We start from the raw sequence: 18,381 nt of genomic DNA, 5'->3' as shown, positions 1-18,381 counted from the left end.
TCTTTACAAATTATGCTTAGGACATCAGAATTTAAGATAATCCTTGCTTAATGTTTCCCCCCTGCATTCTATTCTTAGAACAGCTAAGTGCCCTTTCTTAAATATAAAACCAGTCATATCTCCAAACTGAAGAAGGCCCTATATATGTGACCTCTGTCTACCTGATTAATCTTACTTACCCTCTTGCTCATGTACCTCCGGTTATTCGGGCTTGCTTTCTTCCTGAGTGCCTTGTTTAAAATGTTGACCATGGAATTGTTACCACCTTTTAATGGGGGACCACCTTTTAATCCCAAATCTATTTACTTCTCTCCATCTCTGCTTCTACCACTTTTAATGGAGACTAGCTTAAAATAGTTCCTTTTATTTACTTTCTTTAAAAAAATTTGTTTTTTATTTTTGGCCACACCGCACAGCTTGTGAGATCTTAGTTCCCTGACCAGGGATTGAATCCGGGCCCTCAGCAGTGACAGCGCAGAGTCCTAACCACTGGACTGACAGGGAATTCCCCCCTTTTTTTTGTTTTGTTTTGTTTTGGGTTTTGTGTGTGTGTGTGTGTGTTTTGGTTTTTTTTTTTGCGGTACGCGGGCCCCCCACCGTTGCGGCCACTCCCACCGCGGAGCACAGGCTCCGGATGTGCAGGCTCAGCGGCCATGGCTCACGGGCGCAGCCGCTCCGCGGTATGTGGGATCCTTCCGGACCGGGGCACGAACCCCACGTCCCCTGCATCGGCAGGCGGACTCCCAACCACTGCGCCACCAGGGAAGCCCTCCCCTCTTTTTATTTTAAACTTTTTATGATAGAAAATTCTAAACATATACAAAAGTAGATAGATTCATAAAATGAACCACCACTTACCCCAAAACCACACTTCAACAACTATCAATTTATGGCCAATCTTGTTTCATCTATACCTCATCCCATTCCCCCTATTATTATTATTATTATTATTTTTGCAGTACGCTGGCCTCTCACTGTTGTGGCCTCTCCCGTTGCGGAGCAGAGACTCCGGACGCGCAGGCTCAGCGGTCATGGCTCACGGGCCCAGCCGCTCGTGGCATGTGGGATCTTCCCAGACCGGGGCACGAACCCGCGTCCCCTGCATCGGCAGGCAGACTCTCAACCACTGTGCCACCAGGGAAGTCCCCGCACCCCCATTATTTTGAAGCAAATACCAGGCATCATTTCATTTGTAAAAATTTCAGTAGGTAGCTCTAAAAGATAGGTGTGTTTTTTTCCCCCTCATATCCATATGCCTAAAGGGTTCTTTAAACTTTAATGGCTAACCCCTGGCTAAACATCATCTGGTATCAAGATTTTAAATATTACATATATTCTTTTGACCCCAAATTTATATCTCCACTCCTGATCTCTTTCCCCCATGATTCACATATAACTTATCCACTTGATATCTCCACTTAAACATCAACTGGACATCTCAGATGAAACGTGTTCAAAACATAACTCTTGATTTTTCCCTACAAATCTATTCAATCCCAAGCCTTCCCTTGATAAATGGTCCCACCATCCATCTAGTTGCTCGGATTAGAAAACTAGGAGTCATCTTTTTTTTTTTTTTTTCTTTGCGGTACGCGGGCCTCTCTCTCACTGTTGTGGTCTCTCCCGTTGCGGAGCACAGGCTCTGGACGCGCAGGCTCCTCGGCCATGGCCCACGGGCCTAGCCACTCCGCGGCATGTGGGATCTTCCCGGACCGGGGCACGAACCAGTGGCCCCTGCATCGGCAGGCGGACTCTCAACCACTGCGCCACCAGGGAAGCCCAGGAGCCATCTTTGATTTTTCTCTTCCCTTCATCCCCTACACCCAAAATATCATAAAGTGTTTTCCTAATTGATCTCCCTGCCTAATCTCTCACCCCTTCTAGTCTCTCTGGAACAGTCTTGTACTCTTTCTAAAATGCAGATCCCATTGTTTCAACACAGTGAAGGAAGTCCCTATACAATCTGACCTCTAACTACCAATATAACCTGTCTCCTGCTCACCACCTTGCTCATAAACTTCTCACAATAGGAGTTTTCTTTCTGTTCTTCAGAAGTGCCAGGCCTAATCCCTTTATACCAGCTATTCACTCTGTTTGGTATGCTTCGTTCAGATCTTTGCATGGCTGGCTCCTTGTCATTCAGCTCTCGATTTAAATGTCACTCCCTCAGAAGATTCTTCACTGGCTGCCCAATCATAAGAAACTCCCCCCACTCTCAGTCACTCCCCATCACATTGCATCATCTTTTTAAATTTTAGATTTAATCATGTTTATCACTTTTTTTTTAAACTATTCCATCTTTATTTCATTCTTCCCTTCTGGATTCAATTTACTTCTTCCCAAAGTATATACCCTTTTAGTAGTCTTTCCAGTAAACTGGTGGTAAATTCTTGATTATTAACTAAAATCGTATTTACTTCATAATTGGTAGGCAATATCTATTGCCAGTCACATACATGTACTTAAAAATTTAGCTCAAGAGACTAAGACTCCATGTCTAACTAAAGGTTAAGACTCCATGCTTCCCCTGCAGGGGGCACGGGTTCAATCCCTGGTCAGGAACTAAAATCCCGCATGCTGCACAGCACAGCCCATAAAAGAAAAACAAAAAAAACTTAGCTCAAAAATTTTCTTTCTAATCAATTAGAAAAATAGTCAATAACTAAGAAAATCACTGTAACTCGCCTAAAATAACTATAACACTCTCAGCCGAAGTTAAGGATATCATTTGCCCCCTGAATGGCCTCTTGACCTTTGACTAACCTTTCTAGCTCCACCATCCCTGCACATCATGTTCCTAATTAGCAAAGACCCCTACCATGTATCCATCCTGGATACCATATAAGTCCAGTTTCTTTAGGACTCCCAGAACCATTTCAGGAATCCAGCTATGCCTTACACTGCTGTCCAAACCTCAGCCAGCTTGTGTTCTGGACACGCAGATTAGATTTGGCACACCTTTGCTCCCTTAGGAATGCTAGTCATCTGTATAAGCCTTCTTATACCCTTCCAAGACCATTTTGATCTTCTTAGGGTCCTTAGAACTCAGCTATATTCCTAAATAATCCAGGAGTCAATCCTCGGAGTCCCTCTAATCCACTCCAAGGTTCAGGGGTATAGACCAGGAATTGGCAAACTGTGACCTGTGGGCCAAATCTGACCTTTCACCTGTTTCTATAAATGAAGTTTTACCGGAAAACAGCCACACTCATTTTTTTTTTTACATGTTATCTACAGCTGCTTTTGCACCATAACAGCAGGGTTGAATAGTTGCAATAGACACCATATGGCCTCTAAAGCCTAAAATATTTACTATCTGACTCTTCACAGAAAAGTTTGCTGACCCCTGGACTAAGTTATAATATCTGATTTGTCTGTAGTCATCAGGCATGCTAGTGGCCTGTAGCCATTCTGGTCAAACACTATTCAGGTTTGCTACTCACTAAAATAACCAGAGTCTGAGTCTCTTTATATACATGTGTGTATGCACACAGAGTATGGGAAAAGAAAGTCCAAATACTTCTTAGATTATGGTACAATGTGATGTCCTTCTCTCTGGAAAGTTCAGCTAGAATTTTTTTTTTAATGTTTATGCTCCAGTTATACATCTTTTTTTTTTTTTTTTGGTATGTACAATCTTCTTTTAAAAATTTTTTTAAGAACACTTTTTTTAATTGAAGTATAGTTGATTTACAATGTTATATTAGTTTCAGGTGTGCTCTAGTTATATCTTAATTTGTATTATCTGCTCTTTGCTAAGACGACCTATCAAAGTCATCTTTTCAGACCAAACTGGCCTTGAAGATCAAATTCCTATTTCTCATAAAGAAAAAAATTGGAGACAGAAGCTGAAAGTAGCAGCTCGTTCTTCTGATCATATGTTCTTTGCTCTAAAGAAACTTCTAGACTATCAGCATATCTACGTTTGCTGACATATTGTTCCTAAAGCTTAGATGAGTTCATAAAGTCCTTACTATTGAATTTTTAAATAATCCTCTTTTAGAGAAAACTGATAAATATCTCACTTTATTGTAATCACAAAATGATGCAGAATGGTTATGGGGTGGTCTTCAGATAGCTTTATGTTCCTTTCTCTTTGGGGAGGTGATTAAAAATCCAGAGAAGTAAACTGACTTGTTTAGAGTCTCATAATGAATGTACTACAAAGTGAAGAATCAAACTGAGAATTCCTCTACTTATTTGGTCCGTTTTGTTTCCTTGTTCGCCTAATGAGTCTGAAGTCAAATACCTGTATCTTATTATGTAATTCGTAATTTTCATTCACGTTACCTCAGTTGTCCCAGTATCTCTGACAGTGCATTCTTCCTATTATAGGAAATTGAGAAACAGAGAGGCTCATCGACAGTCCCAGGGCCACTCTGCAAGTAGGTGTCAGAGCCAGACTCTGACTTTAGAGATGTTTGGCCTGTTAGTAATTTTTGTTGCACTCTTTTGGTGATCATTGAGTCTGTAGGCATCTACCATGTCTTTTATAAAGGCAGCCTAAGTTCAAGGAGGCATGTCTGTGACCACTAAGGGCCACAGTGATGCATACTGATTCATTGACCTGTCGAGCACTCTTAAAGTTCTCAACATTGGCACAGTTGTTCACTCTCTTCGAAGCACTTTATGTGAAATTCCTAGTTAATATATACTCCTGTAAATGTCGCTACACCCATTTTATAGATGAATAATGGGAGACATGGACAGAGTAGCATCGGTGGCAGAGCTGGGATTAAATTTGAGTTTCTAATTGCTAGGCCTTTATTCAAACCTCTAGGCCACAGTTTCAGTCAGTGATTATTTAATATAACTGCAGTAGAATATTGATTAGAGTCATCAGGTGATATTTAAAGGTTTAACCCAGGACAAGCAGTTTATCCTCCTATGGTACCTCTATAATGGTGATTTGTTAATAGCAGGGAGAAAGGCTTGCCTGAAAAGAGCAAAGTGACGATAGCAGTGCACACTGATCTGCTCCCCACACCAACTCCTAGTTATCATAGAGTGAAACAGCCTGAAGAATCAGCCGTTGGCCTTTCTGTGCTGCTGGCGCATGGAGAAGCTCCACTCTGCATCAGAGAAGATGTTCTGTTCCTCTGACTTCCTAGTTGGGGAGAGGAACCCCTCTTTGGATGCTCCACATTGGAACCTGTCCCTATTCCATTCTCCATCGTGATATAGGCAGAAATTTTGCTGGGAGGAATGTAGATACAGATCCTGGTGCTACTTTCTAGTGCCTTGCTGCCCAGATCCCAACTGATTTGATTTATTCAGCACCCATTTACTGAGTGCTTTCTGTGATCCTCAGTCCCTGCTGCCTTAGCTTGGGCTCCATAACAAAATACCACAGACATGTGGCTTAAACAGCAGAAATTTATTTTCTCACAGTCTGGAGGCCAAAAGTCCAAGATTAAGTTTCCAGCTGATTTGGTTTCTGGTGAGGGCTCTCTTTCTGACTCGATGGCCACTTTCTCATTATGTCCTCACTTTCCTCCATAATGTGTACAGAGAGAGAAACCACGCTCTCTGGTGCCTCTTCTTAAAAGGACACAAATCCTGTCTGACAGGGCCCCATCCTTATGACCTCATTTAATATTATTTCCTTAGAGGCCCCATCTCCAACTACAGCCACACTGGGGGTTAGAGTTTCCACATATGAATCTGGAGGGGACACAAACAGTCTATAACATCTGCCATGGGTGTTCAGAGAAGGAAGAGTCCCCATGGACAGTAAGACATCATGGGTAATGTGAGATTTGAATAGTCTTTAATGACTGGCTGAGTTTGGAATAGATGGAAAGAAGAAGGGAGGCAACTCTAGGAAGGGAAAGTAGGTACAGCAGAAACGTAGAATATGGTGTGTCCAAGGGACAGGGAATTATGTAAATACATTGTCTGGAGCTGAAGGATTGTGTCTCAGAAAGTCTGGAATAAAGATAAAAACATATGTTGCAGCCTCATGGTGAAGGGCTTTGAAGTCCTGCACGTAGTCTGGACCTGACCTCAACAGGTCACAAGGATCAATGGCTGATATAGAACAGAGGAACAGCAGAACAAAAGAGAGATTTTAAAAAGAGTCCCCTGGTAGGGTGGGTAGAAGGTACAGGTGCTGTGGTCTGTCTTGGAGCAGCTTTTTCAGTCATAGGGGCCTGCCTTTTGTGTTCACCTCTGTCCTCTGTTGATACAAAGAACTGGGATAGTACTGCATGTTGGAAGACTTATTGCTGGTGTCACAGATGCCATTTCCTATTTTCAGAGTGGTCTTCATCCAGCCAGGCCTTCAAATAAAAATCATAAATGTCATACTAGGCCATATCCTCATTTCCTAACATTTTGTAAGTTTGTATAATTGTATTCTAAGAATAAACCTCAGAAGGTAAGGATTGGTCCCAAAGCACTCCCTCTCTTTTTTAATAGCCCATTATGAATCTCTTATCTGTGACTACTTAAATTATTTTATTTCCCCTGTTCAGCCATATTGCTTCTGAGCAATGATGCTCCTTTACTTAAAATTTTCTTCCTCACTTCTTATACTTTACTCCTTTTATACTTAATTTCCCTCTTCTCTCTGCAGAGAGAGAGGCAGTAAAAAATAGTTTCTCAAATTGTGGCCCTAGGAACAACTGCATCAGAATCACCTGGGGTGTTTATATAAATGCAGATTCCTGGATCATACCACAGAGCTGTAGAATCAACCCCTGGGGGTGAGGGCCGCAAATCTGCATCTTTAACAAGGTAACTCTTAGACATGTTAAAGTCTGATAACAATTGGCATAATATATTAGAACATAGGCTTTGAAGTCACTCAGACCTGGATTTGTATCCTGCTTTCACCACTTATTAGCTGTGTCATCTGGGACAAGTTTCTTGAGCTCTGCTCTCTTAGAGAGACAGAATAATATATCTGTTTAGAACACAGACTAGAGCTGAAGTGCTGGATTTGAATCTCAGCTCCACCAGGTATTAGCTGTGTTACCTGAGGCAAATAACTTAACCACTCTGGGCTTAATATTTCTTAATTTGTAAAACAGAGATAATAACCTTGTATGACTTAAAAGAATTAATGTTAAGTGTTAAACAGGAGGGGAGGGGAAGGGATTTTTATACCCCTAGGGTATATTTGGCAATGTCTGGAGACTATTTGGTTGTCACAACTGGGGAAGCAGAGAGTAATTCCAACACCTATTGGATAGAAGGTAAGAGATGTTAGTGTGATTCTACTATGCACAGGAAAGCCCTCCACGACAATTATTTGGTCCAAAATGTCAGTAGTGCCACTGTTGAGAGACATGGCTTAGAACAGGGACATAATAAGCACTGTGTAAGTTTTGGCTACTATTATCATTTGCTATTACGGGAATAACAACCCTTACTCAGAGTATTATTGTTAGGAGATATATATTTAAGCACACAGTACCTAGCAGTCAGCAGATGTGGAGGTAGTGGTGGTGATTATTATTAGGAAGCCAAACATCTATAAACACAGTCTTTCTATACCAGAGCAGTTCCCATGTAAAGAAATCCTTTTGCAATGTAAACAATGACTTTGTTTAGAATTTTTCAAAAGAATCCATCTGTAATCATTAATACCCCACATTTCAATAATAGCTTTTTTCTTTTCAAAACACTTTTACTTCTTCATCTTCATAATCAAGCATTTATTCTTGAATCTTTACAATGCACCAGGCTTACCTAATGGTATCGGTGTGGTGGAAAGAACACGGGTGTTAGAGTTGCATAGTATCGAATTCAGATCCTGACTCTGTCACCTAAGTACACACATAACCTTAGACAATTCATTTCACTTTTTTCAGTCTTGGTTTCCCCATCTGTAAAGTGAGAATAACCGCCTTTACCTCTTGAGGTGTTTTTGTGAGTTAAACAGAACGGTGTGCGGCTTGTGCAGCGTAGAGTAGGAACAGGTTCTGAGCAGTGTTTGTTCCTGTTCCCTCCCTATATCCATTCCTCCAGCGAGCGTGCCATGTTCTGGAGAGTTTAGTGTACATAATCATCTCGCTCCCCTGACTCAAAGGGCAAACGGGCAGTTGAGGGAGATAAGAGGACACTGGGGAAAGGTGCAGTGACTCACTTCTCCAGAGCTTCTGGGCATGCGGGAAAAGTCCAGGACCCGAAAAGGACTGTTCCATATCGTCCTTAGGTTAGTCCTGTTAGAGAGGCCTGTGGATAGCTTCTTCTCATACCTTGCCTTTCCAGGAAATAAACATCAATATCTGACCCCATTCTTTAGAAGTGAGCTAAGGCCAAATGGTGACGCTGAGAATCTCCTTCCACACCTCTGTTATTGAGAAAAGCGGCCCTATTTTATTGCTCTTTTCCAAGATTAATTTATCTTTTCTGTTAATTTGTACAGATGCCATTCTGAATTTTTATTTCATAGAATTTTAAAACTGTAATTTTTCTTAGTATTATGAAGGTGACAGTGATTTACAGTGGCCTGTGTTTTTATCTACTTTGCTGTCTTACAGCCTAGTGCCTTAAAGACACTTGTAATTTGCTAAAGAAAAAATTTGTTAAAGAAAAAAAAAAACACATTTGTTAAAGAAAAAAAAAATTGAAACTGTGCAGTATCTGGACATTAGAGTCTATTCAAGACCTTGCACATGGCTGCTAGTCTTCCCCATCCCAAGACCTAGCCACTTCATTCACACCAGGAAGAGCTACCTTTGTCTGACCAGACTATGTTAGACGTATTAGCAAGAACTCATCAGATCTCAGTTAAAGGTTAATCTCAGTCCAGGATAAGAAGTTTGAAGTTTTCAGTTAGACGACAGAAGGCTTAGTGGAAAATTGGAGACACTAAGATAGTGATCAATGGACACAACACTTTTCTACCTGAGAATGCCAGTAATTGGAAAGTGTAACGAAATCAAGTAGATGACCTGGAAACTAAGATAGGATTAAGAAATGTCATATTGGTGGGAGGTCCTAGAGGTAGGGAGACAGAAGGAAATGGAGTTTTTCCCCCTTTCAGTAAATAAACAGTGTGGGATTCGATAACTTTGATCTTTCCTCCTCGTGTTGATTCACATCCCGTTTCTGCAAAGGTCCATCATCCCCAGCAACTCTAGAAATAAGCGGCTTTGGAAACCAGTAATAAAACCATGAAATGCTGTTTCTCATTGCTTTGATCTTATCTTTAGGGGTAAAAGGAGGTTTTAAAAATCACGCATTTGCTTATTGGCTGACCTGGACAACTAAAGACAGATGCAGCTGCTGAAGAGAGCTGGCAAATGAGAATTTAGGATACCATTTGCCCCAAGAGGCAGATGGTCTCTACAGAAGCCTGATTTCATTTACTGTCCCTTTTGAAGCTGAATGAAGGTGGTTGAATTTGAAGAAAAAGTTGAACTGAAATCATGGAAATACTTGGATACATAAAGGCCTTTAATCCTTTCTAATGTGGCATTTGATTTGCCTTTTTAAAAAGTATATTCAGACATTAACAGAATTTCTACCAAAATCTGTCTTGAATGAATTTGCTGGGGGAGCGGGGGGGGGGAAGGATTATTTCATTTGATGGTGTAATGATTAATCCTACTACCTGGGTAAGCCAAGTGAGCTTCCCGCAGGAGATTGCTTCTGCGGCTTTGAATTATGTATGACTATTGCAGACTGTTGAGATATAAACTTACCAAGGGATTCATTTGTATTACAGACAGATCTGTAACAATGTTACCATTTCCTTTGAATACCTTAAGTTCATCCTCCATGTTCAGAAAATGAGATGTGTCTTTGTGGAGATAGTGACGTGATTTTTTGTGTGTCAGGTCAGACATTACCAAATCTCAATTAAAAACTGGTCATTAATGAAACGTTGGTCAAAGAGTTTGAGGTAAAAAGAAATGTGTGCTATCTCCCATTCTGAAAGTAGAACAAATGCTGAGGGTCAGGAAAAGAGAGACAAAGTCAGGGTTTGACCCAGCCTGATGATCAAGGACCTAGATGTCAATGCCATAGTTACTACAGATATCCTACATTGCATTACAGAACTAGGGATTGTTTCAACATGAATTTGAATAGCAGGAATAGAAAAGCCATAACTTCCTCTCTGTGGGCCATTTATCAGTTAACAGTTCTGTTTTATAATAATGAATATCAACTTGTACTTATCCTGAAAAAAATCATTACCTTCATCATTATTTGCTACTTCAAGACATGTGCTAAGATATATTGTATTAGAAATCCTAGTAGATTTCTTGTAATTTCATTTTAAAGCGTTTTTTTTTTTAACCATCTATCTCATGGGCGAAATGGGGGACTTTTCATTTTCTCCATTATCTCCCTCCTGATGTTGTCATCTAGTTTGTACAGAAGATCAAAGTAATAGGGAAACAGAATCTGGGTTCTCTGATTCCTGTTTTGGTGTTTTCTCCATTACATCAAACATTTCCCAATGAAAGGTCAGTGGTGAACCACTTTGTTAGGAGATAAAGCCTGTATTTGGAAAGTGTCATATTACTATTTGGGAGGGTTTTCTGATTTCATATCTAAATATGAAACATTAAAAAAGTCAATGGTCAAAAATTATATTCCCTTATAAAATTAATATGCCTAAGATAAATTAATTATAGGATTTTACTTCCTTTTTTCTTCCTGGACAATTTGTTTATTCGTAGTGACTGAATCACCTTCTCTGATGCTGTTCTTGATTCTTTTTCATTTTTTAGTCACAGCATGTTACCACATCTAAGCTTGAACTCTCAAAACCTCTTCCTTTCCCCTTTCCTCTCTCTTTTACCATTTTAATCATACAAAGAGCTTTTCTTCCCTCAAGCATCGACATGACATATCATTGATGCGTTTTTTAAAGTTCTTCCTTTTAGACACTGCTGTCACTGTAAATGCAGGTTAAACGTCTTAGTATCCATTTGCAAATCCATGTGATTTAACTTTCATCAGCTCTTTTGCATAGTTCTTCATAGATGACAGTTGTTTTAACTGGTGATTTAATATACCAATGCACTTATTTAAAATGTGCTTTGTGAAAACTGACCTTTGTAGAGAATATGGGTTGTGCTGCCCTGGTCCTCAAAGAGTTAATAAAACTAGCTTTCACTTTGCTTAGTTTCCCAAAGGTAATTTGGCTCATTTCCCAGGCCAAACCCCTCAGGTAAAGGTCAAGGTGCAGTGGGTTATATTAAGGTGCAGGATTCGAGCCTCTTATATCTTGCCCCACTTGTCCTCCAGAACTCAGTGGGAGCTATGGTTCATCAGAGCTCCAGAACATGATTAACAGACTGAAGAAGGCCCTGTAGAATTTCCTTTAATGGGGAATTGTATGAGTGCGTACAGTGGGTGAGTCTTTGATATTTCTTGCTTTTTTAGCATCCATATTTTGTTTTGAGAACCCCTTAAGAGTACAGAGCTATGTTTCATGTATGTGGGAACAGGCCCAGGGAATTCCTCACTGGTTAATAGCAGCAACTCTTTCTTGTAGTTTTTACAATAGGCTTAATATAAATAGCCCGTTCCCTGGGAGGAAAACAGACAAGCAAGGGTGGAGTCATGGTTTCTGAACCCGCCTTCACCAATCATTTCTGACAAATGGAAAAGAGAGCTTCCTTTTAGTAATAACGATGAGATTGGGGGAAGTAAGAGAAAAGGCAAGAGCAAGGCTGCAGAGATTAGGAACCTAACACCTTTTTAGAAACCTCTCAAGTTGACTCGAGAATAAGAAGAGAGTGTCTGGAGGTTTAATGTTTTTCCTGTCAAAGGGGGATGATGTTTTTTAATCACTATATTTATTGCTTTGAAATTTAAAATGGCTTAAATTAACTTTTGCCCGGCAAAGATCATTTTCCCTCTCCTGAAGCATGTTGATAACTTCTCAGTGACACTAAGTGGCGTCTAAGAGGGTCTCAGAAGTGTCACTTTGCTTTCTTCGCTAACGCGTGGAAGTAGAGCCCCTTGTTACCTTGAATTTATGATGTTCCATATTATGAGAAACTAGCTTTGTTTTGGGTTGATAACCTAAGGCAGCCCATTAAGAAGAGTCAGCATGCTTTAGCATGTGAGGCCTCCTTTACATAAACCACCCTGCTGACTGCTAGTGAACTGATCCCTTCCCACCTCACCCTATCCCCAAGAGCCAGATTCCATAATGGTACCTCCTACGCATTGCTTACTCTCAGTACAGAGAGACCTCTGGCTCTGCCAGCTTTGAAAGAATATTTTTGAAGTTGTGTATCCAGCAGACTTCAAGGCTTATTTTTCTGTTCTGGCACATGCATAATTTCCATAATGAAAAATTGATAAGAAAGTACTCCTCCTTCAGATCTACTCCCTCAAATCCACAGGTGATATATGTTCTGATGACACATGATCAAACAAAGTACCTCTTTTAAAGAAACTTGTAAATGTCACCATGACTCACTGCCATTTGAAAATCCAGAAATAACATGTCACAGTATATAAGATGTTCCCTTTCATTCTTTCTCTTTGCCCATTAAAACAAAACAAAAAAAAAAAACAGGAAGAAGAGCTAGCTGGTGAGTGTGTGACAGTCTAGGAATACTTTTAGTAGACCCAGAAACCATTAAAGGTGCCTGATTTTGAATTTGTTTCATTGAACCAGCCCAATGAGATTTTCTAACTAGGCCGGTTTTCTCCACCAACATTTAATAATCATCACACCCCCTTGTACTCTATAGCAACAGAATTGGAAGTTCAGGCAGAGTGGGATGTGGGGAAGACTGGAAGAGATAGCTATAAGCAAACGAGCAGGCAGCAGTGAAACAAGATCGGGAAACACAAAGCACTATGGATGACCATCCTCTGGTATGTGGCCAATGGGATGCTTCAGATTCATTTTAATAGATGAGATTAACTAGAGGTCAGAACTTTCTTTTCCATTTGCCTTGCCTGCTGCATGCATACAGGCAAAAGGTTGATGCTTCACTGTGCTCCTAGCAACAAGGCTTCCAGGCCTCAGTTTACCTAAAATAATTGCTTTACTTCCTTTTTTAAATCTCAACTTTACTCCTGATCCTTTACTAAATAGTTTCGTAAATACTTTAGTGTGTAGTAAATATTATATACTAAATAAAGTAAATACTGTAAAGTATTTCATATTTATTATAGTACTGTAGCACAGTTCACCCTTTTTATTTGCAAGTTCCACATCTGCAGATTCAACCAACCATGGATTAAAAATATTAGGGGAAAAGAAATTCCAGAAAGTTCCAAAAAGCAAAAATTGAATTCGCAGTGCACTGGCAACTGCTTACATAGCATTTACATTGTATTGGGTATTATAAGTAATCTAGAGATGATTTAAAGTATATGGGAGGATGTGTGTAGGTTATATGCAAATGCCATTTTATATAAGGGACTTGAGCATCTGTGGATTTTGATATCCTGTGGGTGGTCCTAGAACCGGCCCCCTTCAGATACCAAGGGATGACTGTACTATAGTATGGTAAATATAGTAAATATGCTAAATACTTTCTTAAATACTTTAGTGTATTACTCTTTAACAAGTTAAGCATTCAGTTCCCTCTACCCCTACTACCTTAAAAAAAAGTTCCACTCCTTACCTGTTATTCTCAAACTTCCCTCTGAGCCTACTATAGCTCCTCTACCAAACTGAATTCTCAATATGTATGAATCAAGTATGTATCAAGTATCCCAATATACATATGATAGAAGTATCTGCCTGCATGAAAGACTGCCTTATATTCAGACAGGTATGTTGGGGTTTATGACCCATTGCTGTGACTATAGGGCCAGTTATTTACATTTATGGCAATATGTGCCTTCCATAAATCTAAATTTTAGCAAAAACCTTTGAATGCCAGTGTGATGGTGGTCTGATTTGTTTCAGTCACGTGACCCACGAAGTGACAGAGGATTTTTCTCCTCGGAATCCAAGCACTGTTGTGAAGCAAGATGGTGGGGGCTGTACTTCAGTCACATCGGCATTGCCGCTGCCTGAACTGGAAAAGGAAGAGGAAAAGGGAGACATTTCAGGTCCTATGGACCCGAATCCCTGTAGTGCAACATACAGCAACTTAGGTAAGTGCAAATGTCACGTAAAGAGTATTTAAAGTTTGTCTTTTTATGTACCAGCCTAATGCTTATTTCCCTGGAAAGATGGTTTTTATTGTTCCATGGGGCAAAAGTTGGAAATTGGAGTTACAAATTTTAACTCACATCAGAAAAAGTCCTGTATTTAATTTGTACTAGGCATATATTAAACACCTGTTACCATGAGTCCTGTGCCATGTGCTAGGATTCTGACATAGTCCCTGCCTTGAGAGACTCACCTGGAGGGAAAGAGATGAGCTAGTTAATGATTTCAGTATAATATAATGAGTGCAGTGATAGAGAATACACACGGAATTTTTTTGTTTTGCTTTTTTGGCCATGCCATGCAGCTAGCGGGATCCTAGTTCCCCGACCAGGGATTGAACCTGGGCCCGCAGCAGTGAAAGCGCAGAGTCCCAACCAATGGACTGCCAGGGAATTCCCCACACAGAATATTTTTATATTACACAGGGAAGGGTGTCAAAAGATGCCTTCCAGGGGACTTCCCTGGCAGTCCAGTGGTTAAGACTCTGCGCTGCCACTGCAGGGGGTGTGGGTTCGATCCCTGGTCAGGGAACTAAGATCCCGCATGCCGCACGATGCAGCCACACACACACACAAATAATTAATAAAATTAAAATTTTTTTAAAAAGGAAGAAAGATGCCTTCCTGGAGATAATTTCTGAACTTATTTAGCTGGTTGACAGAGGGAAAGAAGAGTAACAACATGAGCAAAGAAGAGGCAACACATGAGCAAAAAGTATGGAGATGCGAAACGGCTTGGTACGTGTGGATAACACAACCATTTAGTGTTGCTGAGGTGTGCCCTGGAGAGTTAGACAAGATCATGCATTTCAGGCTAAAACCTTGGATTTTTTTTGCTGTTTGTGGTAGTGAACCACTAAAGGGTAAAGGGTTTTAAGCAGAGGAATGATATGATTAGATTTGTGTTTTAGGGACTTCCCTGGAAGTCCAGTGGTTAAGACTTCGCCTTCCAGGACCTCCCTGGTGGCACAGTGGTTAAGAATCCACCTGCCAATGCAGGGGACATGGGTTCAAGGCCTGTTCCAGGAAGATCCCACATGCCTCAGAACAATTAAGCCGGTGCGCCACAACTACTGAGCCTGCGCTCTAGAGCCCACGAGCCACAACTACCGACGCCTGCACGTCTAGAGCCCGTGCTCCTCAACAAGAGAAGCCACCTCAATGAGAAGCCCAGGCACCACAACTAAGAGTAGCCCCTGCTCACTGCAACTAGAGAAAGCCCGCGAGCAACAACCAAGACCCAACGCAGCCAAAAATAAATAAATAAATTTATTTAAAAAAAAAAAAACGACTTCACCTTCCAATGCAGGGGGTGTAGGTTTGATCCCAGTCAGGGAGCTAAGATCCCACATGCCTTGCAACCAAAAAACCAAAACATAAAACAGAAGCAATATCGTAATAAATTCGATATGGTCCACATCAAAAAAAAGAAAATCTAAAAAAAGATTTGTGTTTTAGAATGTCCACTGCAGGCTGCCATGTGAGGATGAATTAGAGGCAAATTATTTGGTAGCAGGAAATCTGGTAGTTGGATACTATTGCAGAACCACATAAAGGGATGAGAAAGAAAGGCCTCAACTAAGATAGTGGGGAGGGGGAACAGTGAACAGATTTAAGAGAGATTTGACAGGTAAAATACCTCAGTGGTTAATTGGATATGAATGATGTAAAGAATCTACAATAATAGGGAGGGTGGGGGGGAGGGAGACGCAAGAGGGAAGAGATATGGGAACATATGTATATGTATAACTGATTTACTTTGTTATAAAGCAGAAACTAACACACCACTGTAAAGCAATTATACTCCAATAAAGATGTTTAAAAAAAAAAAAGAATCTATAATATATCCCAGATTTCTGGCTTGGGGCTAGCAGATTTGAGGAGGGAAGATCCCAGTTATTGGAGGTGTTCAGGCAGAGCCTGAGGAATCATCTCTCAGAGATGCTGTGAAGGCGAATCCTGCACTACACAGAGGGTTGAACTAAATTATCTCTAATGTACTTATCAATGCAAAGATTATTCAGTTTTGAAATCGTCTTCAGTCTTCTTCCTTGACTGCCCAGTGACTTCTGATCTGTCTCTCCCTTGAGGGTCACCGAGTCTCCTTCTGAAAAGCAAAGCTTGGGGCTGGACAAGGATTTCTTAGTGCTCTTCTCCCATGAAGTCAAGAGAGAGATGAGTAGCATGAGCTGCACTGCCACATGCGTAGCCCTAGTAAGATTCTTATGGACCACTGGCCAATTCTCACATCTGTCTGGAAACCAGTGAATATAATATCAAAGCGTTCTTCTACCTAGTGTCTCACCTCCTTTCTTTGTCTTTTTCCTCTGTCAGGTTATTGTAAGGATAAATCATTCTACGATCAGCTAGTGTACTTGGAAATAAGGACATCCTTAAGAGGACCAAAAGGTTAGGTAAAACTATTGGAGAAATGCTCTACTATGTCCTTTTTTTTTTTTTGCGGTACGCGGGCCCCTCACTGCTGCAGCCCCTCCCACCGCGGAGCATAGGCTCCGGACGCACAGGCTCAGGGGCCACGGCTCACGGGCCCAGCCGCTTCGCGGCACGCGGGATCCTCTCGGACAGGGGCACGAACCCGCGTCCCCTGCATCGGCAGGCAGACCCCCAACCACTGCGCCACCAGGGAAGCCCTCTACTATGTCCTTTTGGGAAACTTAATCATAACAACCCACATGCAGTTGAAAATACATTCCATAAGGAGAAGACTTCCATTCTAAGTTCCTGAAGCCTTCTGTGATTTGTGGGTAGGGGAGAGTAAACCCTTGCAGTTTACCCAAGCAACCATCTTGGATACCATTTTCCAGTTGGAATAGATTTTATAGTCAAGTGGTTTATTGAACTTTTTCCATTCTTTTACATTTTATGAGACATATTATGAGATGAAAATTTTATTTTTTTATTTTTTATTTAGTATATGTCCTCAGATAGCAAATATATCAGGAATTATATTTCAGACATTCTTACTGCACTGAAATTTCTTTCATGACATCCTCAGTAAAATATATACAAATTTTTACTGATTGTATGTTATCTTATGGCATCTTTTCTTTAAAAATATCCATTTGCCCACATCAGTTAAAGTTAACTGTTTTAGCTTATTATCGTCCCAGTTATGTAGATTGTTAGAAAAAAATAGAGCATTGCTTTCAAGAATACGCTAAGTGCCTTACATATTAACTCATTTAATCCTCACAACAACCTTAGGAATTATTATCCCCATTTTTCAGATGAGGAAAGTACCTCAGAGTGCCGTGCCCAGAGTCACAGAACCTGTAAGAACTGAACCAAGATTGGAACCCAGTTGGTCTATATTACTAGACTATAATGATTGCAGCCACTAAATTCTTAGAAGTTACTGAAGGGCTGCAGCTGTCTCCCCTTTTTTTTTAAGTCATCTACTTTGAGACACAAAATTTAAGACTTTTTTTTAAAAAGATTATGATAGGGTACAAAAATACCAAGTTACAGATGCCCCATCAGAAAAATAGCTTTCTTTCTACCTATTGCTTTACTTTTAAAGATATGTGATACTCATAAAATGTTGCCTAACTTTCCTTAAGTGCTTAAGTGGTGATAACTTGACTCCATAGGATATGATACATGGTTAGTTGCTTCTTTGGAAAGGTTTTACTATGTGAGTAAAATAATAACTGAATAATAGATAGGATTGGCTCCATCAGTTCTACAAACTGATAGGTGTTATTTTTTGTTTTGTTGTTGTTATTTTTCCTAATGGAAAAAGTATTTCAGGTGGCATTTGGAACTTACCTTTTTTAATATTTTCAATAAATCATTTGCATGAAGTTTTAAACTATCCCTTGGAGTAATTTCTTATAATTTAATGCCCTGGTAGCTTTAAAAAAAAAAAATGTGTTTTAAGACCAAAAGGAAACAAAACCTAATATAATAGCTTCAGATCCTTTTAAATATTCTAGAACCATTCCACAAACACGTTACATATTTCTTTTTCATTTTCTTTCCTAATTTCTTCTTATTTTTTAATTTTTTTTATTTTTTATTTTTTATTTTATTTTTTTTTTTTGTGTGTGTGTGTATAGTCCTCTATCTCTAGAAGTATACTCTTCTATCTCTACGTGTAAAGTCTTCTATGTCTAGGAGTATACAGTTCTATCTTTAGACGTAAAGTCTTCTATCTCTAGGAGTATACTCTTCTATCTCTAGATGTACAGTCTTCTATCTCTAGAAGTATAATCTTTTATCCCTAGCTGTAAAGTCTAGTCTTCTATCTCTAGGTGTATAGTTTTC

At 40.0% G+C, this 18,381-nt stretch overlaps 1 protein-coding gene across 1 annotated transcript in view; it reads left to right on the top strand.

The window, feature by feature from the left end:
• PEAK1 (pseudopodium enriched atypical kinase 1) overlaps positions 1 to 18,381 on the top strand; it is a 290,387-nt gene that overhangs the window by 235,574 nt on the left and 36,432 nt on the right. The window contains exon 8 of the mRNA XM_024761788.1: positions 13,847 to 14,037. Coding sequence (XP_024617556.1) covers positions 13,847 to 14,037 — 191 coding nt within the window. The remainder of the gene's footprint in view (positions 1 to 13,846; positions 14,038 to 18,381) is intronic.

Source organism: Neophocaena asiaeorientalis, unplaced genomic scaffold (assembly GCF_003031525.2).
Source record: "Neophocaena asiaeorientalis asiaeorientalis breed wild unplaced genomic scaffold, Neophocaena_asiaeorientalis_V1.1 scaffold54, whole genome shotgun sequence".
Taxonomy (NCBI): Eukaryota; Metazoa; Chordata; class Mammalia; order Artiodactyla; family Phocoenidae; genus Neophocaena; species Neophocaena asiaeorientalis.
Note: the sequence above shows the minus strand (reverse complement) of the source record. Positions and strands in the feature narration are given on the sequence as shown.